Source organism: Leiobunum rupestre, chromosome 1 (genome assembly GCF_980474605.1).
Source record: "Leiobunum rupestre chromosome 1, qqLeiRupe1.1.hap1, whole genome shotgun sequence".
Lineage (NCBI taxonomy): Eukaryota > Metazoa > Arthropoda > Arachnida > Opiliones > Sclerosomatidae > Leiobunum > Leiobunum rupestre.
The window spans coordinates 47,928,255-47,955,662 of NC_143384.1; the positions used below are offsets into that span (position 1 = coordinate 47,928,255).

General features: G+C 37.0%; 1 protein-coding gene across 1 annotated transcript; it reads right to left on the reverse strand.

The window, feature by feature from the left end:
* Positions 1-482: 482 nt before the first annotated feature.
* On the reverse strand, positions 483-26,920 carry LOC149963118 (UNC93-like protein). The gene is made up of 5 exons (XM_090180381.1): positions 26,749-26,920; positions 22,428-22,634; positions 7,967-8,714; positions 1,922-2,189; positions 483-723 (listed from the first exon to the last, which is right to left on the reverse strand). Exons 2-5 carry the CDS (start codon positions 22,565-22,567, stop codon positions 506-508), a joined length of 1,374 nt encoding a protein of 457 aa, XP_090036507.1. The 5' UTR covers positions 22,568-22,634; positions 26,749-26,920; the 3' UTR covers positions 483-505.
* Between the last annotated feature and the right edge of the window lie 488 nt (positions 26,921-27,408).

Here is a 27,408-nt window from a genome sequence, read left to right on the forward strand (position 1 = left end):
AAGTCCAAATATGTAACAGAACGTTTAACCCAAGTCCAATTTACAAAAAAAAAATGTTTTACTCAAGTTCAATTTACAAGCAAAATGTTTTACCCAAGTCCAATTTACAAATAAAACGTTTTACCCAAATCCAATTCTAATAGGTTACAATTATAGTCTACAATTTGTAGTATATATTTGTAGTTTAAAAATTATACTTTACAATTATAGTTTAAAAATTATACTTTACAGTTATAGTTTAAAAATTATAGTTTACAATTATAGTTTACAATTATAGTTTACATTTATAGTCTATAAATTGTAGTTTACAATTATAGTTTACAATTATAGTTTACATTTATAGTCTTTAAATTGTAGTTTACAATTATAGTTTACATTTATAGTCTATAAATTGTAGTTTACAATTATAGTTTACCAATTGTAGTTTACAATTAAAGTCTACAAATTGTAGTTTACAATTATAGTTTACAATTAAAGTCCACAAATTGAAATTTACAATTATAGTCTACAAATTATAGGTTTGAAATTTCCGGAGGAGCTGGAATTCCGCCATAAGGTAGCAAATAAATGTGAAGGTGAACATCGTCATGTAAATGAGTAGTTTTGACCACATGCACAACGTCACGCTGTAGCTTCGCGAAACAGTGGCGCCAACGGACTCGGCCACGTCATAGATGGAAAATGCCACGTCTCGATCTCCGGGAAAGACCGTCGCGTAAATCCCTGAAATGTTGTCAAATGCAGTGAACGTCAAAATAAATGTATTCTTAAAGATTTGGTTCGATATTCATGGTTGACATGACATTCATTACATCAAGTTACCATTTCCGTCATTCAATTCCACTAGCCTAATTTTTAAATTTAATAATAATTTTTTCTACAAACACAAAAGCTTGATAAGTTTTAGACAAGGTATTGAAATATTAAAATATATTCAGTATACATTTTTTAATTTTGGGGTAATAAAATTTCCATGAATATTTTGGGGCCAAATAAACTTATAACAATGCAAATTCACATTGTAGACATACAAATAATGCAGAATCTGAATCGGTGGCCTAAAACTCGATATCATGATTATGAATCGTAATAATTTACATTAAAATATTGAAAAAAAATTATATTTTCGTCCCAGAAAAATGAGCAATTCTTTAATCCGCCATAAATATAGAATTAATCATTCCATTAACAGCATTGTAGAACCCAGGGTAAGAAAAAGCTTTACACTTAAAATTAGTTTTGAACCCGTTTAAGACTAAATCCTGCATCAGTTCAAGAGTAGTCGGTCGGCATATCAAAAATAGCAGACAGCTTAGTAGTTGTTGTTCCAGCACTACTCTGGCCCTATCTTAAGAATAACTTGTGCAACTAAAATCTGCACCGTGCAGAGGGAAAGGGGAAATCCCCGCAGCTATAAAATTATATAGGGCCCATCACATTCCTCTTTATTAGCACTCCACCCTTGAAAATTACCACTAGAAGGACCAGCAATGACATAATTGGACCCAGTGCCCTAAATCTCTGTGCACGGCCTTGACTTGAATTATCGAGTCGCATATTGATACTACTTGTATAAAAGTTTGAGCAAGAATGCTTTCAAGTACCTAAGATTGTGGGAGTTTCTTATTTGCCTCTGGTAACAGCCTTGCATATTTCCCATCTTCTTTGCGAAAGAGGGTCACGAAAAATTGAGGGTGACGAACTTCCACTTCCAAGTAGGCGAGAGTGGGTTTATAATATTTATTTTTACATATTACTAATACCTTAACTCAGTCACTGAACCATTGGTCAATTTGACCTTTGCCTATTGGTTAATTCTTAGAAACGGTCCCAGATGCGATGGAAAGGCAATGAGGAAGGGACACAGGGCCGAAACCACTTACCAAATGGTGATATTGATACTGCTTATTAAGTGGCTTACCCGCAACTTGCGACTCCCAAATTGATTTGCACCCACCCATGAAGGTCGGCACAAGATAGTAGATGATTTTATCTTCAGGGCTGGGAGTCCATTCCACTATGATCACACAAACTGCGATCTGAAGGACCAACGCCAGAATGAAAAGCGGAAGACGTCCAGTGTATCGAACCAACCTGCCCAGAAATAGAGACATCACTCCGCAAACGAGTCCGTGGCTGATCATGGTCAAACCAATATTGTGGATCCCCCAACTGCAGGACACGAAAGCCTGAAAATATTCCAATTATTTTCATTCTTCTCAGAGGGTGACAATATGGATACTCCACATTGCGACTATTTAACGCCATTGATGTGAAAATACATTCCAACGACTCCCCGGTCTCGGAAGGTTTTTCGTAGTTGGGGGAATATTTCGGAACAGCATGGCTGCACCTGCAGTGATTTAAGATTTCAATAGTGACCGTGAAGTTATTCTGCTGTTTTATAACGTCTTTAATGTTTATTTCAATTATTATTTTTTCGTTTTAATTTAGCGAGTTCAAAGTCTGAGCTACAATTTTAGTTTAACGGCATTTTCTCAGCCCTTGTTTCCGAAATAAGCGCCACGTGCTCCATGAGAGGAAGAACTAAATGGCGCTGCATCCACACTCTATTGACTTCAATATAAAAACGGCGGTGAAATGAAAAAAAACTAGTTACCTAAATAATTTTTGGAAATTTTTAGATTAAAACTAAGAAAAGGTTATTTCTTATTGTTAATTTAATAGTTTTAAGCATTTACATATTTATTTTAATTATGTTTTTAGTTTTAAAAGGGAAATAAAAGTCGTGTGTTGCCGTAAGATGAGGCTAGAAACTTTATTGTGCAATATCCTGTTATAAACGTATAATAACAAAACCAACAAACCATGTGATTATGTGGGATCAGAGTTCTGAACAATCTGTACAATATTAAATACAATTCGAAATGATATTAATGCAATTTCTGTGTTTTCTCGGTAAGTTCTTTCACTTTTTCAAATCTTGCCGAGAAAGTGCAAGTAATGCTGTCTAATACAGGGGGAACCAATTTTTCGCAGATTAGCTTGGCAATTATCTTGGCATAATTTTTGTTGTGGTGAGCTAAAACAGGACAGAACTCCAAGTTGGGTTACACGTGAGACTCAATTTCCGAGTAAAGTCCCTGTGGGTGTTTAACGCACGGAAAGGCATGATCTACGTAAGTTACAGTTGCCGAGACTACCAAGGTTAATGGACGGCTGGGATTTACCGGTTTCCTCTGTTTAAATGCTTGATTAATTCCAGAAGCGGAGAACTACTGCCGGCCTGTGAATCGTTCTCAATGCAAGAGCAATAAATATACCTTTTCTCCGATTCCATGAGAATATACACAGTCATGTACGCTTTACTCGTTACTTTAGAGTGGATCTTTGGTTTTCTGGGAAAACTAAAAAAGGTTATTAAATTTTCGGGCAGTTTTCTGAAATATTGTCATTTGAGGGCTCAGTTTGTCTTGATTCGCATCTGTTACGTTTGATGATGGGACTGATGGATCCGATGATGTAATAATTCCTTTTTTAGTATGTCCTCGACGGAAAAAACCACTGCTCTAGCGTCTTACATATCGTTGTCTTCTGATATTTGTCGAAAAGAGCTTAAAAATATTTCAACTGGATTGTTGGTGAGTTAACGAGTCAACAAAAACACAAACCCATGATTTTGTAAGTACTTTATGCAAGCTACAGTGGACTGGGTTGTTAACGTTATTGTTCGGTATATTTCGTTGGTTAGCATTTCTTGCTGCTCAATCGACTTGATCTCTTCTAGGTATTCGAGAAAAGATATTTCAAGCCAGAGGAGTTGTTCGTCATCGAGGCTCAAGATATGATTTTTGTTAGGATTTCGAGATACAATGCCATAGTGTCTGTTGCAAACGTTGGGGATGTCGGACCATTTCTGAATGGTTTCCATTTATTTAATGGTAGGTTTAGCTATTTTGAATAAACTGGCTTTCGGATGACTGAAACTGTAACTTTCAAAATATTTTAGAGCGGCAATGACTTCTAGTAAGAGTTGTTTATTTTATCTTTTAATCGATACAAAATGTCTAATAACAGTAAACTAGTCTATTCGAAAAAATGAGGCGAAAACACCGCTTCATTTAAATTGGCAAACAATATATTAGAATAATCCTGGAATGAAATCTTTTTTATTTTTTTCGGAAAAGTACGGAAAATTTTCCGACTTACAACACTACATCTGTTAAAAAAATGGCAATAATTCTCTTGATACTAATGTTTTCATAATTGCTGGGGTCTACGCATTTTCTAGCTAAACCTCTCACAGCTTTACTGTTCTCTTTTTTTTGCATATCGTTAAGGTGAATGACCGAAATATCTTCCGATCCTTCTTCCGTTTTTGTGTCTAACAACTTATTTCAGGCATTTTTGATGATATGAGAAGGGTCCAAACTGAGGAACAGTGCGCGCTGATTATTGTGAGAATGTGTAATTTCCGGTTTCAGCTCCTTTGATCCCCCAAGACTGCTCATCATTGCTACATTTGTCTTGTGACTATCGGTAACTATCCTAATTATATAAAAGCCGCAATCTTCTACTTCTGGATTCACAAAAAGTGTTAAAAAATACAGGTCGTGTCCCGTCAGTTGTTTGAAAAAAAAGAACGCAGCTGGAATTGAGAAGGAACTAGCTAGACCATTTATTAAAAACGTCAATAGCGGGTTCACCACAACTGGCTCCTTCTTTCCTTCATAGATGTCTTCATCTGAACCTTTGCAAGGGAAACATAATTATCATGAGTGTCGAGCTTCCTTACTTTCAAAAAGAGCCTCTTGTTAATTGCCTTTTTGTGATGCTAGTTTTACCATCAATTTTTGCCGACGTACATTTGTAGGGTTGATTTCGATGGATGTTTCAGAAAACCAATATTCGGAGGTGTTCTGTAACCCTTCGGAGATCCAAATTTCCAAACAGCGGATAACCTAACAGTAGCCCCTGTGGAAAATTAGAGTCGGGCCGACGTCGGCGAAAGGTACTAAACACTAAAGTCGGCCAACGGTCGGCCGACCTTTGGATTTAGGGTCCAATTGTCCTAGGGGTAAAAGGGTCGGCCAACCGTCGGCCGCCTACAAAACGTCGACTCTTTACCGCCTTTTAATAAACCTAAGAACCGACTCCGAAACGACGTCATCCCGACTTAGAATGTACTGTATAATTACGTCGAAACGACTTACTTTTTGATATTTTAAGTGACGGAAAATGACCTAATAAAACTATGAATGGGAGTGAAACAATGAGTTTATTTCCGTCAATCGGAAAGCTCTAAAATCTAGAGTACAGAGTTCTAGATTTTCTTGGGGCTTAAAAAAGTAACGAATAAATCTTCATTAATAATATCTTAGCATAACATATTTAGCTATACGAATGTAACCTACTTGAGCTGAGATATTTTTAATAAGGAAACATTCTCAGATTGAATATATAATCTTTTTCCTAAAAAATATAATACAGAAAGGAAGTTATTTAAAAAAAAATCAATTTGTTTTATTAAATCGCCAAAGTTTCACAGTTTTGAGCGATTAATTGGCAAAGCACGACCTTAAATCGACTCTTTGTGCCACAGCGGTAATAATTAAATGTAAGGTCTATTTTAAGTCGGATATTGGTCGGAATACCGACCATAAATAGTCCCAAAAAAGGATTTACGGTTTTAGTGTCGAAAAACGTTCGGACGTTTTTAGGTCGGCATTTGGTCGTCGACTATAAAGCGACTTTTCGACCGTACCCCGACCCTAACACGACTTCATGTGCTACAGGGGAGTTGGATGCCACGAAGGACGTTTAGCTTAATAGTTTTTAAGGAGATCTAAAAAAACTACTGCTTGATCTTCCTCGGATTTTTCCGCCTCTTTAGTTATAGCTGCTAGTTTTTGATCTAAATGTATATTTTACAATTTTTCGTAACTCCTGAACATCTGGGCTCTTATGAAATTGAAGTACTGTGTTCAACTCGAGCTTGTTTTTGAGGTCTTGCGGGAGAACCTCTATCTATAGGTTTCCTCTTCTTCGGATTTCGCGGTTGCAGGTACACGTAACTGGGATATTCTGAGAAAATAGTCGAAACACTCTCTTTTTTAAGTTTTCTCACTTTTAAACCTAAATTAAATAGTTATTATTATAGTTATGAAAATGAAATTTTAAAAATAAAAATATTTATAAAAAATTAAAAATATAAACCTTCAATATAATCCGAAACCAATAAATGCAAGCTGCAAACACAATCTGACGCGGATTTCGAATTACTGAGCCATAATGTTCCTAGATTTCCATTTGATGGAAATTAATGAAATACTAAATGCTTACTGTTGTAAGAACTGTTGGAAGGGCAATTCGGTACACAGCAAGAAGGCATTATTGCTTATATGCGACGCCCAACTACAGAGTTCGAAAATTGCGCTCTCAAAATCCTAATTCCCTCCTCCCTCTTACTCCCGTTTTGGCGGGTTTTCTTTTGCATTTTTCTCCCGAAATTTGAAATAAATCGTTAAAAATCGAAAAAGGTTTGTTCAAAACACGATAAAATATATTAAATTATTAATAAATACCCTTCGTTATTAAAGATAACTCTTGAATTACACCGAAATTATATTTCCGTAGAATTAGTCCGAATTCCCCACCTTTATTTTATATAAAGTAGAAGAAAATGTCTGTATGGAAACGGCGCCCCTAGCGATAATTTTGTGTCGGCTCATTTGCATAGAAACGTACTCAATTGGGTTGGCCGCTATGTAGCGCACAGCCAATAATCAAAGTCGGCCATGATTTTACAATTACCGAGAGTTAAGTAAAAAATGTTGACATATAATAACGCTATTCATTGCTTAAAGGAAAAGTACAGGTTGGGTAAAACTTGGGTCTATTTGAAAGATCATGTTTAAATATACTAAAAAATATCAGTCGCAAAGTTGTATCTTTTTTTAATGACGATAAATTAATTTTTAAACGAGCCAAGTTTACCGCCAAGCGAGCTGCCATTTTCTTTCACCTTCCCTCCGCAGACCGCACGCGGAGCAAGCGCGCGCGGGGAACAGAGCGCTGTTAAAGCCTTTTGTAGCGCGAACAGCGCGTGATTAAAGTCCTAAAACGTCACCCCGAAACAAAAAATGGCAGATCGCTTGGCGATAAATTTCGCTCGTTTAAAAATTAATTTCTCGTCATTAAAAAAAGATACAATTTTGCGACTGATATTTTTTAGTATATTTAAACATGATCTTTCAAATAGACCCAAGTTTTACCCAACCTGGACTTTTCCTTTAAATGAAAATTAAATGGGGTTAGTAATTATGAGGGTGGTAACCTATAATTGACCTGGAAATATCGTACTGCAGTCAATAAAAGTCCTTAATTTTGGTAATTTCAAATTTCAATTCCACACTGCCAAATCTGAAATCCGGTATACGGCGATAAAAGCGTTAACCCAACTTTGCCCAGGTAGTTGTTTCGTAAAATCTTCCAACGAATCATCTTCCACTTAGCTACGAGCGTAAGGCGCACGTGTCCGAATTTTGCACGTCTGATTATGAAATCTATTTATATACTGATTATTATATTTATAACCACTGTCTTAAGTTCTATAACCGATTACAGGCAAATTAAACTGTGTACAACCTTTGATAATGCTAGTTATATAATCAGTTACGTAATCACTTTAGTATAGTCAAAGCTACACGCTAGTACACCGATTACCGTGAGTGATCAGCCCCTCGATAAAATGTCTATCCTTAGGTACAGAAAGGTTTTTTATGGTCCTTCAATCAGCAGAATAACTCGTCTTAAAAGGTTAAAAAGGTACTGTTTAATAGGGACATACTACAAAAATGAAACTACAACGCCAATCCTCTTTCCTCTAATCTCTCTCTAACGGCATAGATCTCCCAAAAAGAGGACAGTTCGGAATTGCGCTCACAGGATGCGATACCTTGTGTTGGCGGTAAATTTAAATCGCATCTACTCTAGAAATACTCACCTTGGTATATTCATCAGTCAAGAAATTACTGGACATGCCTCTGAAAATACTCATTGGCAAAAGAATTAAATGAATTGGCTGGACAATAGACAAAGCCGTCGAATACAGCAGCTTAAACACTGTCTGTCGCTGTTGTTTCTCGTTTTTCAAATCGTCTAGGAACAGAGCTACGACCAAAGCCGCCAGCAACAGCATCGCGACGAACACGCCGAACAGAGTGTTTATTTTCTCGGTGGGAGGTCGAACGAAATTCGGGTTCGAAATTTGAGCCTCGGCATCACAGAAGTACAAGCCACATAGCGCCGAGTCGTTTCCAGACATCGGGTTTTGATTTTGCGTCGGTGTTAAGATGATATACGTCGCCACGTTACCCCAAATGTACCCGAAATAATAGAAAGCGTAAAAAAACCCGAATAGGAAGCTGGTGGTGTATTCCAAGTTCGTGTCGAAAGCCTGGGACCACTGTTCCGAGAGCACCGAGAGGTACGTCGCCTTTGCCGGCCAAAGCGACGCGCCAAGAACGGCGCTGATAATTCCGACCGGCATCATGACAGAGTACGTCGGCACCATGTTGGCGAACAAGTTGAAGGTGGACGTCAATAGCGTAAATACCAAGGTTCTTTTCAGACCGATTTTGTTGATGACTAAATTCGGCAGTATTAGTGTGGCAAACATAGAGGCGAAACCAGACGCGGATCCTACGTACATTCCAAGTCCGTCTTTGATGTTAATGCTGCTTTGAAGTTCCCTTAAGAAGAAAATTGCAATTAACAACATCAATCATACTATGAAACTATGTATGCATCAATCTATACTGCTAGTGTTATTCGATGGAAATGGAGAATTTACAGTCCGAGAACAGGGTCGTATAAAGGATTTTGTAGGACCTAAATCAGAACGGGCCTGAATAGGTTTTAGAGGACCGCTACGACAATGGCCCACCAGTGCGTACGTAGCCGCCATACCTTCATTCACATTTTCAGTCAGAAGGGCTTATGATATCATATGATCTGGCAAAGAAAGGTCCGAGTACGGCCCTGTCTAGGAAGGGAAACTCTAGCACCTTTTACAGTAATTTGTTGTAAAACATATCTCCAAAGGCAGGGTAGTATTAAACCGCTTAAATCTGGCATGGATTGTATTTAGGGGTTTTCCCACCAGGGGGCGTGAGGAAGTCGAGCAAGAAGCCGGTGGGTTAATATCAGACACGTTCAGATGTATAATTGTACAATATGCATTATGTTGCACTTGTAAATAGTTATCTATATGCAACTAATAAATCTTAATATATTTATATTAATCAATCTTTATTAAGCAACTAAACACATTGACTTTGCCGAATGCTACAACCGTAGAGCCGCGTTCAATTAGATAAGTGGATAAGCGTCTCAACGTAGCAGAGGCTCTTAATTTCATTTGTTGGGTTACGTCATCTTGTTTTTCAGAGTGTTGTTGTTTATAAAAGTGAAATTTAAGCTAAGGTTAAATTACTTTACTATGTGAAAAGAAAGTGTTAAAATTTCCACTGATTACGTCAGGATACTTGAACAATGAAAATACATAAACACGTATGTATACTTGGGGGCTAGCACTGGTTTTTCAAAATACGTTTCGTCCAAAAAATAGTGCGAGGTGAAATACATCATATTAAGTGTCAAGATGGCATTCAACGGTACGTCAATTTGACATCAGTTCTTTTCTTCTTTAAATGGCCACTACTGACTAGTGGCTTGCGTTTTAAAATAAGAGAACTTTCTTTTTAAATTGATGCACTCTTAGTACCAAGAATGTGGGAAGGTGGAGCTTCTAAACTCTACTTTCACAGCAGCTTTGCCAGATTGCCAAGTCAAATTATCGTTACAAAGACTAAAAGTTAAATATCTTTCAGTCCAAATTATTGTACCCAAATCATTTGCCGGGAAATAGTAAAACCCAGCGTAACCAACGCTGAACGCTATAATTATATAGTCTTTGAGTCACGTGACTTTACGTCAAGTCGATTCGTGTGAGGAGATGACGTCGAAGTGAATGTAATTATTATCTGCATTTGTTAAAGAAATAAACGTAAAGGAATTGAGATACGCGCTGTGGCCCCTAAATTATCGATTTCGTAGTACGCTAATAAAGATTTATCTAAAAAAGGATACTATACAGGGTGTTCCAAATTGCTCTGACCAGGCGCTTTTCTCAAATACCATTTTAGATAGAATTTGGAATTTGTCAGGGTATATGTATTTAGTTGGGAACGTTTTAATTCCTAAATTTCAGAAAAAAGTAAAAAAAATCATGGTTTCAAATTATTTTCCCCGGTAAGTGATGCAAGAAAAAATGACAAAAAGAAGGATGTAGAGGATATTTGAAAACGTAGCAATAAAGTTTGCTTGATCGAAAAAACAATTTTGTCACTTAATTATGAGGTCAACAGGGTTTTATTGGAGGTATGTTTTGTTTATTCAAATTGTGATATAAAATTAAGCTGGTCTAACTTCGACGTACTAGATTTACAAAACATGTTACTTACAGCGTTAGTTTAATTTCTACAAAGGTTTTTTTCGATTTAATCAAATAAAAATAATTTGAAATAGAGGTATGTTTCGATAACATCTCCGTTTGCTGCGATACATTTTTCGGCACGATGTACCATGCTGGATAATTTAGGAGTTCCTCGTAACTGGCGTCGCAAACATGAGCTTTTGATGAAACCCGATAGGAAAAGTCCATCGGTGTGAGGTCTGAAGACCTTGGAGGCCAATGAACTGATCCATTCTGTCCAAACCATCTTTGTTGGAACTCAGCATTAAGATGGTCTACAACAGCTCGGTATGTTTGAACAAAAGACGTCCATAGTTGGCCAAAGGAATATCTTCCAAAGCGTCCGCAACTTCATTTAACAACAGAGCTAAGAAGTTCAACTCATTTAGACGACTTGGCAAAAAAGGGCCAATGACTCGATCCCCGAATGAATCAGCCCTTACCTTTAACCAAAATTGCACTGGTTGTAGTGAGGAAATCCACAATGAGGATCCACATCACTCAACATGTGCATGTTTTGGTGGTAAAAAAGTCCATCCCTTGAAAACCAACACTCATAGGTCACTCGAAGAAGATCCAGAAAGGTCGGAGTATCTATTGACATGTTGCTTTTAAAGTCAAATCTACGATCCATATGTTGATGAAGTGTTGCTCGATATGAATTGAAATTATGTCTGTGAATGGTCCTCCAGGCGTGGCTCCATGACAAACCTAAGTATCTACTTACACTTCCAATACTGTTTGAGGGTATGTATCGAAGTGGGAAGGGTATCGTCTTCTTCGTTGATGATTTGGCGACCAGTTCATCGGACCAAAGGAATAACATTCCCAGGTACCTGAAAACCACGAAGGGCTCATAGAACGCTGTTATGACTGAGATTTGTGTAAGGGTAGCGCGTACTCAATTCTCAATAGCTGACATACGCTACGGGGGTTTTGATTGGCTTCACCAAAAAATTATTTTAACATTAAGCGCGTCACTCAACGGAATAACGCTTGTCGAAATAACTTGAGATCGTGATTTGTCGTTTGGAAAACGTTGATTTAAATATCAAATTGAAAATTACCCTTTGTACAAAAATAAACAAAAGGAACATGTTTTTAAAACTAAAATTAGGTCAAAGTTAAACTAGCTTAACTTTATATCACTAATTGAATAAAAAATATTATTGTGATACCTTGATATGCGTTAGTCTTAAAAAACAATTGAAGCTCCGGAAAAACCTTGTTGCCTCTTAACTAAGTAGCAAATTAGTCTTTTTAGATCGAACAAACTTAATTTATATCTTTTCTATTTATTTGTACTTTCTCATTGACATTTTTCTTCCATCACCTGTCGGTCAAAAATTAAAATTTTAAATCAATGAAATATTTTCACTTTTTTTCTGAAATTTATAAAATAAAACATTCTCAACTAAATACACATACTCTGCAAATTTCAAAACTCTATCTAAAAACGCCTGCCCAGAGCAATTTGCTACACCCTGTATAGTACGACCTTAAAATTGTAGCATTCCCCAAAAATTCCCTCGAAATTATCAGAAAGTCCTATAATCATGAGGACAGTGGTTATCAAAATGAGAGAATGAGGACCAAGGTATAAGTTCACATTTTCTATAACGTATGAGAGAATCATGACTGGAGAGCCTGGGGACGTACTGTCCGGTATCCGGTTGAGAGTATGAGGACTGCGTCGAATATTTTTCTATAGAGTATCGTGGGATATAAAATCTTATAGGGTATTAATGGTAACGTATAGGCGAGAACGGCTTGGCGTGTAGAAAGTAAAAGGTTTCATTAAGAGATATGTACAAGCTCCTTTTCTATACGGAAAATTTCTGGGTTTCAGTTAAAAATATGAAGCGGCTCTCGTGCCTTGCAAAACGGAAGTTTGCTTAAATCACGTTTAATAACAATTTTAAATGGTTACATAATAATAATAATAATAATACTAATCAGCTTGTTTAATACCCAAGGCACCACAATAGGCACAAGTCATCAAGCGACTTTTATTGCCTTTAACAAAGAAAGTACGTTATATTTAATTAATTACCATTTCATTTATTTAAGTGTTAATATTTTATTACAAAGTACCCTAACTAATAATTGCGGACTTCGTGACAATTATTTTGAGAAAACGAATCGATTTTCGTGATTCACTATTATCCTCTACCACAAAGCTGACGAAGCACAAAGCTTGAGGTTTTAGTTATATTGTCATAGGCCCCGATGATATGTTTTTGCTTTATATATTTATTTTTTATCAAAACCACGACCCTTAATATATTTTAGATATACCGAACGTATAGAGGAACAAATGCCATCGACGTGTTTCTGGAAAGTCTTGGTGGAACAACAGATTTTTTCCAGTTTAATGAAAAGAATGTCCCAATGGATCTAACACCTGCATAAATTGAAATGTGCTTGAAAGCGACTCATTGCTTTGTTTGCTCAGAAACTCTTACACTTAGGGATCTACTATTGTCATTACACTGGTAAATAATGGTCTGTATTATAGATTATATAAAATAGTTAATTCAATTTACCTCTTTAGGAGGTTTTCGTGGAATACACATAATTCGTGTAATCTTAAAATACGAGTGGGAAAGTTCATACCAGTTATTTTACATAATTTATCAAAGTACGTTTAAATAACACACGAAATTAAGAAAGTGTGTTACATTTTTACAGGTAAGATGCTCATCTTTTCATGCAGAGGTTTGGTCTAATAAAGGAAGAAGACATTACTTGTATGCTTTTACAGCCAAAACATATATGTTTTACTTTGATATTTATTTATTCGTAAAATTTGCTTCGATTATTATAAACTTGATTGTGCTCTGCACATGACGAAAGTCAGACTTGAACTACTATAGGATATAAGCTAGATATTCAACTATTTATAGAAAGTGGAATACGGGAAGGTGTTTCCATGATAAGCCATAGGTTCGCCGAAGGGAATAATAAATATTATTTATTATATTTGTTATATGTTTATTAGTATCAGCTGCTAAAATAGTTTCCTTAATTTCGAGATCTTCTCGCTTAAGAGTAACCCCATCATAATCGCAATATCAGAAGGTACAGAACAGTAGAAATCTTAAGCTGAATAAACTGATACTCGATTCCTAATTGTTTTGTATTGAAATTCAACGCTTTTATCTTAAAATTTGATCATTTGAATAAAATCTTCTATTGAAGAGAAGTTTCTCTCAGGTAAAATAGCTATTTTAGTCTTTGAAAACCTTTCATGTCCACACTCGTAAAACCCCTTTTTCTTTGATTTTGTTCCACGTTGAAGGATAACTTATTTCGTTTAATCCAACTTCATGAGGGCCATTCAGGTGAAAATTTCAGGAAGATAATTTCTGAATTTAATTAGATAATTTAATTATCGGTTAAATAATTTAGTGAAGAATCGGAGAGCAAAGTAATATATGAACTCTTTCTTAGTCAACTGATAAATTTCGGTCCGTATAACTTCCAACACACCAGAAGTTCTAAGAAATTGTCAGATTTCCTTCACGCTCTCAGTACTTTTTCAATTTTGAAAGCGCAAGATTGGGGATCTTTTCCCACTTTTTCCACTTCTTCCTTGTAAAATTCTCCTAAAATGGGCTCCGAATTTAAATACTGGCGGTTGACTTGGTATCCGCTAAATCACTCGAAACAGTTCTACCAAAAAATTAGCAAGGTACCCTTTTTCAAATAGATCTTTCTGTTTGCTAATTCTTACAACTTCACCAATTTCGTCAATATCACCGTACAGGGTATTTCAAATGATTTTAGAATTTTCAAGGGTTACTTTGATTGGTTAACATTTGATCGCTTGGTGGTAACTGTAATTGTACGCGGTAACTAAATCTTGGAGTGCTTCAACGTATATCTTAGTATTTTTCCCAGTTAAACGATCGAATAAATTGCTCTACAATTCACGCTTTATCTACCAAGTTTATCGCAAAAAAATATATATTCCCCGAAATTTTAACTCGAATTGAACGTCTTCACACACAAAGGTCATTTCCGTCACTTTGAATTCGTTTTGGTTAAAAATCTTTTTCAACGTACTCACTATAGTATTATTAACCCTTTTATTAACGCTCGAGTTAATTATTTTCATTTCTTTATAAAAAGTTGGCACTTGGTGTTGCGCTAATTCGTTATTTTCTTTGAAGGTCGTCTTCGGGAACTAATGCCGTTATGCAAGCCATTTACTTGTTGATGGCACGATTTATCGTGGCTCCGGCTACTGAATGTAGCGGTGCTAGTAAAAAGGGTAGAAGACCAACCTTTTGAACTAATATATCTCTTCTTTGAGAAAAAGGAATCTTTTCACATAAATGATGTGAAATTGAGCGATGCTTTTATAACCGTCTCTTTTGACCATCTGTAAATTTAACATTCCTACTAAGTACATGTATGCACAGCCTTCCGCTTCTTGGGATTACACTTTGACACTCTGGTGTAGGTTCTGTTCATTTTCACTTAGACACAAAAACGGCAGGTTCTTATCCCGTATTATTCCTGTTCACAGCCTAAATTCCTCTAGTGTAATTGGTTTCAAGTCAATTAATAAATAGCAATATGGCTTCTGCACAGCTTGACGAAAAGCGTCAAGAGGGAATTGGGTATTAAACGGGGAAATTGGTTTTGCAATATTTAAAACGCTGGAGACGTCTCTAGCGGATCGGAAGATTACGAGGTATTGCGAATTGAGATTTGAGAGTTATCACCTCTTTTCAGTGACAAAACAAGTTCTGCATTTAAATCAGTACCGATGTATTACGATGATGCCACCCTCGTATAAATAAATTGGTATCTTCTTTATTGTTCTCTATCTCGCATTTTAAATCGTCAAGGATTATAAAATATATAATTCTAGAGCTCAAATTACCTGTAACTTATAATCCTTCGTGAAATTCAACTATTGGATTGATTTCAAAAACAGAATTGTATAATACGGGTTGGTATTCAGTATAACACCAATTTATTCGCTGTTGTGAGTTATGAATGCACGATTTATTGTGTTTTATTAAACAAGCTATGAAATTCGATTGCCCACATAGCGTGGGCCCTGATACGAGACCAGTAAACGGGTGTTTCGTCGTGGGATCCATTTCTTACGATAAGTTAAAAAATAAAACGCATGCTCGCTATATCGAAAACGTTTTATTTTTTTGACTCATTCATCGTCAATCTTATTCAAAATATTTTAGAGTCACATAAAATATATGCCATAATACGACTAAGGAAGTCCCCACTTAAAAAAGTATAAATGTTTGATGTATTCGCGAAATTACTCCATTTAGTCATCGCACCAAACAAGTGCTTTTCTACCCTAGAGTTCCAGTCCAACATTAAACTGTGATGTTGAGTTTGCGAGGGGTGCTCGATTTCACTAAAGTCCCTCGTTTACACATAACTTAATTTCTCTATAAACGCATTTCACTTCGTTCCATGGATGATCGGTTATGGTAATTAGTTCTTTCCTCAAGTAACGCTTCGCGTAATTCGTTCCAGATCATTGTAAAATTTTGCTCATCATCAACTTCTCTCCTGTTTTTAAAAATACATAGTTCAACTCGTTTCGTGTCTGTTCCGTTAAAGGGCTTAACTGGGTTTAGGGTAGAATCATTGTCCATGAAGGTTGATATTTGAAGGCACTCCCACGGCAGTTGCATGAACTTGCCCTCCGTCGGGTGAAACATTCCGGGGTTACTGCAATTCCTTTCGTACACGAAATTTGGAAAACCTTACTGCTGTTCCTTAAATTTTAAATATTTAAAATTAATCGTATAATGTATGGGTAGACAAGAAAGTTGTACTTACATCAATTTCTTAAATTGAGGAAACCAAATCGAAGTAATTTATAAGATAAATGTAAATTTTATTCCGTTAACAAAGTTCTTATATAACTCTTTTCTGTACTTTGTACATTCGTCTTTAATCAGAGTATACTTCATTTTCATGAAGCATGAGAATCTAATATAACTAACTGAAACCCCGTCATTTCCGAACCGAAAGAGAGCCCCCGAGCTTATACATATTTCTAACTGAGCCCTGTTATTATCTACACGACGTACCGTTCTCGCCTATAAGTTACCTTTAATTATTTTAATACTCAACGATACTCTATTAGAACGAATACCAATCAAAACCTTTTAAAACTGTTTACCCCAAAAAACTCCATGTTACCATATGAAAAAATATTAGACCCAATTCTCATTCTCTAATCCCGATACCCGACAATACCTCCCCGGTCCTGATTTTCTCATACGGCATAGAAAAAGTGAAACCCCACGATACCCTAAGGGAACTGATACCCCCGGTCCTCATTCTTCATTTTGATTACTGTTTAGGACGTCTGGCTGCGCTGCTTTACACACTTTGTTCGTCTGCTTTCGATTTTCATGCACACTATCACACATACTATCAACATCAATGTTTACGTATGGTTATTAAATTACAGACGAACTTTGTAAAAATATTCTTAGTAATAAGTGCCTTTCTTAGTCAATTACATTATTAAATTCCAGTAGCCAGTGTCATATTTACATTTTGCATCGTTAAGCGGAGCACAGATCACCTACCCCAACAGGGACATCTGTCGCTGGTAGTAATTTAAGTATTTTTATGTCTCATGCAGCTTTTTTAAGAGCGCGCCATCTCACGGCAAGTAGAGGAAGTTTTAAAGGTACTAAAGTTGCATTGTAGAAGTGGCTCGTACACGACCTTTTAATTTGTATATCGTTAAATGAAGGATATACACGTGCTATTTTCTGTTTTCTTTAAAAAGGTGAATCACTTTTGAAAAACCCTTTTTTCGAGGTTAATGCTGTTGCAAATTAACAACCGTACGAAGTATTAGCTACATAAAATGAAGACATCGGTCTGTACGAGTAAATCAAATGAACTGTGTTTATTTGTAAACCAAAGAAGGTATTTATACAGAATATAACAAGTTGACAAGCCAAAATATACCTCTCCTCGGAAGAATTGTCCCTAGTGGTATTAATTTCTCGAGATGACCCTTAAAGATATCACCGCAATTCAGAGTTATTTACTATGGTCGGAGCCACTGAAGGCTTCCAGATTTCAGGCTTGTGATTGTTCTTGAACAGGATACACAATTTTCGAGTTCCTTTGATATAGCGCAAGATTCGTCCAATGATCGAGAGTTGAATTATCCAGGAATCGAAAACGAAGCTAACTGCGAATGATATATCTGGCCTTGTACAAATGGGCAGAAAGTTCAGACTTCCGACTGCTTCTCTATATGGAACGACTACGTCAAGACCGTCCGACGTTGATGCATTTTGGGCTCGTTCTATTGGAGTTGTGACTGGATTAGCTTCTCGCTTTCTGAAGCGTTCGAGTACTTTCTTAGCGTACATCTCTTGGTTAATGAAAACTGATCCGTCTTCTAGGCGTCTGATCTGCGAACCAAGGAAATTTCCTGCAGGCTGGATCGTAACCTTGAATTGATTCTGCAGTTCGTTGATGAATTTCATTTTAGTGTTCTCCAGGCGTACAGCTCCAAGTCGATCATCAATGTAAAGAGCTCTAATTAATTTTTTAGTGCCGTTGTAGAACAAACATGGGTCGGCTTTGCTCTCCTTCAAATTGAATTGGACGAGAAAATCGGTGAAACATTTGTTCCAGCACCTAGGAGCTTGCTTTAAGCCGTACAAGCTCTTCTTCAGTATACACTTGATTCGTACCATCGGTGTAACCCTCCGGTTGCCGCATACATATATCTTCTTCAAGCAGCCCATACAGGAACGCTGAAGATTTTGGTTCGCCGCTATGCTCAAGACAGTTCGGATAGTTTCGTATCGTGCGATGGGAGTCTAGGTTTCCTGGTAGTCAATTCCTTCCCTCTGAGAATAGCCTCGTATGGCAAGTCTCGCTTTGTAGCGATCAACGGAGTCATCTGGACGAAGTTTGATACGGTAGACCCATTTATTTGATAGGACCTTTCTCCCTGCTGGTAAGGCTACTAGATCCCAAGTCTCATTTTCTGTCAGAGACTCTTTTTCGTCTTCCATAGCCCTCTTCCAACTACTGGAATCTTCCGAGTTGGTGGCTTCAGTGAAGTTTCGTGGTTCATCAACCTCTGATATCATGGCTGCAAAGAATTTTTGAGATGACTTGTTGTCCCTTCTGGTACGTCGTTTGATAGGATACAACGTATCTTTTTTTCAGACTCTGGAATGACGGCGACAGTTTCGACTGATTTTGCGTCAGCAACTGGTTTTACAGGAAGTTCAGCAGCTTATTCTTTTTCCCCTGGGTCGATATGGTCCAAAGGCACCGTTCCACTAGATTGATAATACTGCTCTGATTCAAAAACTACATATCTGCTTCTTACAAGTTTGTTTGTTTCCTGTAGCCATCAGTTTCGTCGCTCTACCGAATCAGCAATCCTCTCACGCCTTGCGGATCCCATTTTCCCCGCCTCTCGTCTGGGGTTTTTACGTAGCAAGTGGCACCGAAGACTTTCAAGTTGGTGATTCTCGGGAGTTTGTTATAGAATAGTTCGTAGGGCGAATTTCCTTTGACCCGACTTGTACCGACTTGATTGAGAGTGAACGTAGCCATGTTGACGGCTAAAGCCCATAAGCTCTTGGGTAGATTCTTGGCCAGATTCTTGGCCCTTAGCATTGTTCTAGCCAAGTCGAGGATGGTACGATTAGTCCGTTCAGCGCAACCATTTTGCTGCGGCGTGTACGGGTTGGACTTCCGGAACTGAGCTCCTATCAGCGACTGGCTTTCTTTGACATTAGGATTATCGAACTCCCCACCACCATCGGTCAACATGGATTTGATAGGATAGCCATTCTGTTTCTCCATGAATTGGACAATGTCGTCAACGGCTTTCCGTACTTAGCTTTTCTCTTTTAGGAAGAAGATTACCCTGAATCTTGAGTAGCCATCGGTGAAGCAGACTAAGTATTTAGCGCCACCTAGGGAAGAAACTTCCATCGGTCCACAGACATCAGCATGTATTAGTTCTCCAACTCTAGTCGACTTTTGAGTTCGTTCCAAGAATGGCCTAGGCTCTGCTTCTCTTCGATACAGGCCCCGCCGAAATCATTTGCTGATTGGTACGCAATATTCAGTCTTTCCAGTACTGATTTCACTTGCTGCTTGTTCGTGTGATAAAACCGTTCGTGTCAGCAAGATTTCCTTCGGGGACTTTGATACGAATGTTGAGCGTATAAAAAATGCCAAAGTGGTTTGCCACCAGCGTCACAGCGCCATTTCGAATGAACTGCATCTGTAGTCCAATATATCTAAAGCCAAGTCCTTTCTCCTTCGCCGACCTAATAGAATAGAGATTACGCTTCAGTTTTGGGACTGTGTCGTGCCGCCAATAATTACGTCGACGTTGATTGCACCCTTTCCAAGTGCGTGAATTTGACTTCCATTACCCAACGTGACTGGTATCGGCTCCGAAAACGTCACATAAGCAGTGAACCAGGGTAGATTGAATGACATATGATTAGTCGCCCGGAATCTACGATGAAATCTTCCGCTGATGCAGTGGACGTTAATACTTCTCGGACTTCTCCGATCAACAGTTCTTCAGTGTTGAGTGATTCTTCGTCGTCTCTTTTCTTATCTTTCTTCACTTTACATTCGCTTTTGTAATGCCCCCACTTGCCGCAGTTGAAACATCTTCCATTTTTCTTGCTAGAACGGTTCTTCTTGTAAGTAGCGGAAGTAGATCCATCCTGACTGACTTCTGGCCTTTGCGATGTCACATTCTTTGAATTCGATGCTCCCCTGGACCTCGCGTGAAAAACTTCTTCATCAGCGACCGATTTATCTGGTTGTTGAGATGAGCGAAGACAGTGACGTTTCTCCGCTGCTATCAATGTTGACGTGAGATTGTCGACGGTGTGAGTCGATGCTGGCTTGGTGAACCTGAGTTCATTAATGGTTTCGGTATCATCTCGTAGCCCATGGAGAATCTTCACTTCAACGCTGGTGTCGTTTGGCTTAATGTTAAATTCCTCCATCCTATCGACAAGCTCTCTAATTCTTGTAATGTATTTAGCCATCGTTTCTTCTCGACTTTTCATGATTGGCTTAGACCATTCGAATTGCAGATTCAGCGACTCTTGCTCTGTCTTGGGCTCATACATATTAAATAACGCCAACCACATATCACGTGCACTGGAATGTCGTCGTATGAGAGGAAAGTTACTCTGATCTTTGTTATAAAAACCTTAGCCGCTCGGTTTCCCTTTTCCCAGGCTGCCATCTTCTTCGCGTGGTCCGCCTGCTCTGTGAAAATAACACCAGTAGATAGTGGAAGAGGAATGGTACTTTCCCTGGATACAACTTCATATGCTCCTGGTTGGTCCATTAATAGAACTTCCACTCCAAAATTCCAATTCGACCAGTTGGAAGACCCTTGCAGTTTCTGGAATCCAGCGATATCGTGTTCCGCCATCTTGAACAGTCAACGGAAAATAATCAGCGACAGACTGGCAACTTGACTCGAGGAAGAATACTGTGAACTGGAATCGACAGCGAGAGAAGACTAGAGATACTACAACCACGAAGACTCGATGTTCATCAGCGCCTAACACGAGCCACGCTCTGCTACCATGTTGTAAATTAACAACTGTACGAAGTATTAGCTACTTAAAATGAAGACATCGGTCTGTATGAGTAAATCAAATCAACTGTGTTTATTTGTAAACCAAAGAGAGTATTTATACAGAATATAAAAAACTATATTAGTGAAAAAAAGGTTATAAATAATAGAAACTAAACGTAGATAAAATATATGTTTACATTCTAACATATGCAAGTTCTTCTTGGGATAGGTGTTCTGTGGGCGGAAAAATACACGTGGTGTTTGCTTCCACGAATATCTATCATTTAAAAGCTTCTCAAGACTGAAAAATTCCATGTTTTATTTTAATGCCATGTTAGATTTCGGTTTATTACAGGCTTCGTTCGTACCACCGCCTAACGAACGAGTTTCAAATTGTATATATGAAAGCTGTCAGCTCGTTCAAAATTAAGGCAGATGGCGCTATATTTCCTTAGCTCGAAGCCTTTAAATGCAATTTTTATTATTATTTTATAATAATAAGTAGGAGCTGGGCCAGAGTATCAGTAGACATAATAAAGCCTCCCCTTGTAAACCTAAAAACTTGTAAGGGGGAGACTTGTAAGGGGGGAGACTTGTAAGGGGGGAGACTTGTAAGGGGGGAGACTTGTAAGGGGGAGACTTGTAAGGGGGAGACTTGTAAGGGGGGGGACTTGTAAGGGGGGGGACTTGTAAGGGGGAGACTTGTAAGGGGGGGACTTGTAAGGGGGAACTTGTAAGGGGGAGACTTGTAGGGGGGTGGACTTGTAAGGGGGGAGACTTGTAAGAGGGGGGACTTGTAAGGGGGAGACTTGTAAGGGGGGGGACATATAAGAGGGGAGACCTGTAGGGGGACCTGCAAGGGGAGAGATTTGTAGGGGGGACGTGTAAGGGGAGATACTTGTAGGGGGGACCTGTAAGGGGAGATACGTTTAGGGGGCCCCTAAGGGAGAGACTTGTATCTGGAGATCTGTAAGGGGACCTGTAGGTGAGGCTTAAAAGGGGGACTTGTCGGGGGACCTGTAAGGAGGGAGACTTCTAAGGGGGAATGGTAGGGGGACTCCTATACTGTTACAAGTGTCCCCTAGAGCTAGATTAGCCTGTCTTTTTATTGTTATTCTAACAATTAAAAAAAGACTTGAAGATATTTTCATAAATTTTATATCCTAAGCTTCCCTCTACGTTTTTAAGAGTTACCTTAACCTGTCTAGTGTCGAAAAAAGGTTCGGTAAGAAAAATAAAATCATAACAATAGGAAGTTTAATATTTATAGTAATTTGGTTCCTTATGGTATTAGTGATTTCAAAAACAAGTACTTACGAGCTTGGAAGACTGGCCGAAAGGCGGAGCATAATTGCTAATGAAAGTACAAACAGATTTTTAACCACTCCTCTCTTGCTTAACACCACACTCTTCGTCGTTGTAATGGGCGAACTTTCTTTGAGACCATCCATGTCCATATTTTATTAGCACTGCTGGTTTTAGAGATTTCCAGACTTTTCCCTATTCGGTGTTGGCCGATGTGTCCTGAAATAGAAAAGAAGGCATGTTCCCATCAAAACAATTTTTGAGTGGTGGCACGTGATCAAAAGTTGCATAATTAGTAAATAATAATAATAATAATAATAATAATAATAATAATAATAATAATAATAATAATAATTGTTTATTAAATTCTGAAGGGTTGTACAGAAGGATAAATAAGGCTAAGTCATTTTTGACTTTTAAGCCTCAGCGCTGACAATGCGAGAGGAAACAAAAAACAAAAAAAGTACTTACAAATTACAAAAAATAAGAAAATACTCAATTATGTTACAGACAAGGAAAACAAGTTACAGGTTGGATTTTAGATTCACGTGTTTAAACAATAAAGATTCTCTTACAATTCTTTTAAATCTCTGTGGATTATTTGGTAGATCCGATAAATTAGGAGAGTTAAACAGATTAATAACTCTATGGAAAATTGAGTTTAATTTTAGATTTGTACGAGATGGGTTGATTTTTAGCGATCTATGGTTTCTTAGACCATATGACAAGGTAACTTTGTACATAAATAAATTAAAAATTGGGTTAACTAAGGATCTGTAAATAAATTTTAACATAGATAATACATAGATATCTTCCACTCTCAATACATTCAGTTTAGCGAAAATAGGTGTTGTATGGGCCAAATATGTAGCATTATCCACTATTCGTATAGCTTTTTTTTGTAAAGTCAACAATCTGTTCATATTGTAGGCAGACGTATTGCCCCAAATAAAAATACAGTATGATAAATGCGTGTAAATAAGATTGAAGTATAGCATACGCATTATATTACGATTAAAAATATCACTATTTTTCCTCAATAAATATATACCAAATGACATTTTTTTAGCTACGTAATCAGTATGTTTCGTCCAAGTCAAGTGCTCGTCGATCCATAAGCCCAAATATTTAACCTAAGAGACTCTCTCTAAGTCAACATCATATATTTTTATACTATGAATATTAATGTCAATAGGTTTATTACGTAAACTAATAATCATGTAATTTGTTTTTTCTTTGTTAATTTCCCATAGATTAATTTTAAACCAATCATTTATAAGGGTAATTTTTTCATTAGTATTATCAAAAAGTGTACTTTGATCTAAATTTGAATCGAAAAATAAAGTGTCATCAGCGTACAACGTGAGATTATTATCTTTATCTAAAAAAGTATAGTCATTCAAAAACAAGTTAATCAATAACGGCGATAGAATCGACCCTTGTGGTACCCCACATGACACATTTCTTTTGACCGATAGATTTTGATTAGCTTTAGTTTGAGAGGTCCTGTTACTTAAATAGCTTCTAATACAATCCAGAGCAATACCACGTACGCTTATTAAATTTAGTTTATACAGTAGCAAATCGTGATTAATATAGTCAAAAGCCTTTTTGAGGTCAATAAAAACAGATAATACCAATTTTCCAGAGTCTAGAGCCTCAATTATTTTTTTGTACACTGACCCTAACGCAAAGTCCACACCACATTTTTCACGAAATCCAAATTGTTTTTCTGACAACAGTTTATATTTTTTAACAAAATCCAAGAGTCTGAGATAGAAGCACTTATCAAATATTTTCGCAAAAATAGATAACAGAGAGATTGGCCTATAATTCGAAGGGTTATATAAATCTCCTTTTTTATGTATAGGTGTAATAATAGAGTTTTTTAGAATGCTAGGATACTGCCTATTTGTCAGAGATAAGTTAATTAAATATAACAAAGGATCCACTATATTATCTATCGCTTGTATAATAACTCTAGGTGAGACATTGTCAAAGCCCGGGGCCGAATCAACATTAAAACTTTTAATAATAGAAATCAGTTCAAATTTATTAAATTCTAATAAGAGCATAGAGTTTGAACATCTTTTGACATATTTGCAAGCGTACGCCCGATTACTTATACCCACGTGCCTGGTTGCACTAAAAATGTTATTTAAGATATCCGGAGAAATAGGAACAGATTTCTTTATGTTTTTTTCTTTTCCGAGTAACTTATTAATTGTTTTCCACATATCTTTAACGTTATTCAAATTAACTAATTGTTTTTATAATAACTGTTTCTAGTATTCCTTATCAGATTGTTTAATTGATTCCTATGATTTTTATATTTTAATTCATTTTCACTAGTTGGGTTCTTTTTATATTGTTTATATAATTTATTTTTTAATTTAATCGACGTTTTAATTTCTTTATTAAACCAGCAGTGCGATTTTTTAGCAAACACATTAGTCATTGGAAAGCAAATATTATACATTTCCATGAATTCCGCAAAGAAAAATTCAAAAGCCCTATTAATGTCATCTTGTTTATACAAATCACACCAATTTAAATTTTTTAACAAATTATTAAATTTTTTAATTTTATTTATAGCGTAATTCCTAATTTGAGTCTTAGTATTAGGTAAGGTTGACAATGGAATCGTAGTACTAATTACATAATGGTCAGTTAAGTCCCAGTCATTTATTACTTCAACACTGCCCATATTAGCAATGTTAGTGGCGCACAGTGATGGGCATTTTTCCAAACTTTGTTATAACTCTCACTCCACCTCATTCCCGTTTCTAAAATTTTAAACTCAAACTCATCTCCTCTAACCACCGTAAACTAACTTTTATCTCATCTCCTCTCATCGAATTTGGCTAATTAATCTAACCTCGCTCACACTCCCGCTAGTTTTGTTGAAAAATCTGATCTCATCTCACGCTCTTTTCCGTTTATGGAAGTCATAAAACATCTCCTTTCAATCTCCTCTCTGAAATGCGAACTTTGTGAAACTCCTCTCAGGCTCCTCTCCTTTTGAAGTTTTGCGCATCTCACCTCCTCTCAGATTCTCAAACTGTTCTCATAGGGGTAGAAAAACGACCATCACTGGCCGATGGCCACATTAGATTTACTGTAATTAACTCCTTTATAGACTTCTAACGTCAGAATATTGTGTTATTGTATGTTTGGGTTTTGTTATTGGCCAAAGTAACATAATTAGATCCAAGAAGGTCATGTTTTTATATTTCCTTTGTTTTGGTTTTCTTACATGTAAACTCAAACTCACCTCCTCTCACCACCGCAAACTAACTTTTTAGCTGATCTCCTCTCATAGCATTTCACTAATTAAATTAAACTTGCTCACACTCCAAATACATTCTTTGAAAAATATTATTTCCACTCACTCTCCTCTCACTTAAATTAAAAGCTTGGAAACTCATCTCACGCTCCTCTCCATATGAAGCTTAGAGCATCTCACCTCCTCTCAATTGCTCTCACTGATCTCACGGTGAGAGGAGAGTGCCCATCACTGGTGGCGCATATATCCACCAAGAACCGGAAATTCTAGTTGGGGACCGGACATATTGCGTCAGATTATATGTGCCAGTTCTTGGTGCACCCACTTTCCGGTTTCTTAAAAACCCATCTAAATAGCTGTAGCGTTTCCGCTGAGTGCTTTAAAATCAATAAGCCTGCTAGCCTTCCTCAGTTCTCGTAGCTCTCACAAGGCAAAACTGTAAAATCTATTGAAAATAAATCCCTCCCCAATACATTCTCTCTACCCATTCCAACAAGAGTCATGCAGAGATATTTCGGACCCCGGGGCAAATTATGTGCAAGAGTGTGGCTGTTGGTGAGGCCATTTTCATAGAAAACCCGTAAAATGAATGCTTGTGGGCTCTTTTACGCAGGGCCCCAGTTATTTGGCTCCGGCCTATCCTTTGCACTTTCCTGTTTCCAATTCTTAACTCGCGAGCTGCTTTATTTTTAAGAACGCTTCAGTTAAAAAAATGTCAGCTTAGCAGACATAAGGCTATTTATTAAACAGAAATCATCTGCTGAACACGAGAAATTATGAGCTTCTCACGTTGTCCGCTAGTTTCTCGATATAATTGTTATGTGTTACCATAAAAAGAATTTACGCTACTGGCTGCTATTTTGACAATAGTGTCTGCTAATACGCTCCCTTTTTAGTTTTAGGTGCCAACCAAAAGAAGGCCTAGCTAATTAATAGACAATTTCCGAAACGCGTAAAAAGGGCGCTTAAGCGAACTTCAACTTCGTAGAACGAAGACTTCGGGGTACCCTTATATCGTAAACCATCTACCAATTTCAATACACCTACCTTGAGAAAATCCCGTTATTAACCATGAAAATGTTTAATTATGGTTATGTAAGAGCAGCGCAGTTTAGGGGTCTTGAGGCTTAACTAATGGCAGTTTATATTAATTGAGCAATATTTAGTTTAAATAATACATCATCCACTTTTACCTTACGAACGAAAACGTTAACTATGAAAATGATATAAATATTCCAGTTTGTGCAGCTGTATCGTACGAAGGCTGAAGTTCAGTAGTGTACGGCTCATAAATCGGATGGTTTTTAATATCTCATACAAACGCCGGCGTGAATTTACGACATCGTAACTAATATACTAAAATTGCGTATTTGACTAGCAATACTCTTAACGGCTCAGCGAAACGGGATACGTGGAGGACATCATCTTGTACATTAATTAAATTAACGTATTATAATAACCTTAGAGGAACTTGGTCGAATATGAGCGTTTTTACAATCATTCTGTATATTAAATCAATACATCAATTTCTTATCCTCATTAACGCATTAAAAATTATGAAGAAAAACACTTATGTAAACTTATATTTTTACAAAATTTCTTACCTTGTTTTTATCTATTGGTTGGAAATAAAATACTAATATACGTTTTTCCAATTGTATAAATACCATTGATTGTTATTGAATAAACTCGCTTGATTTGTTTTAC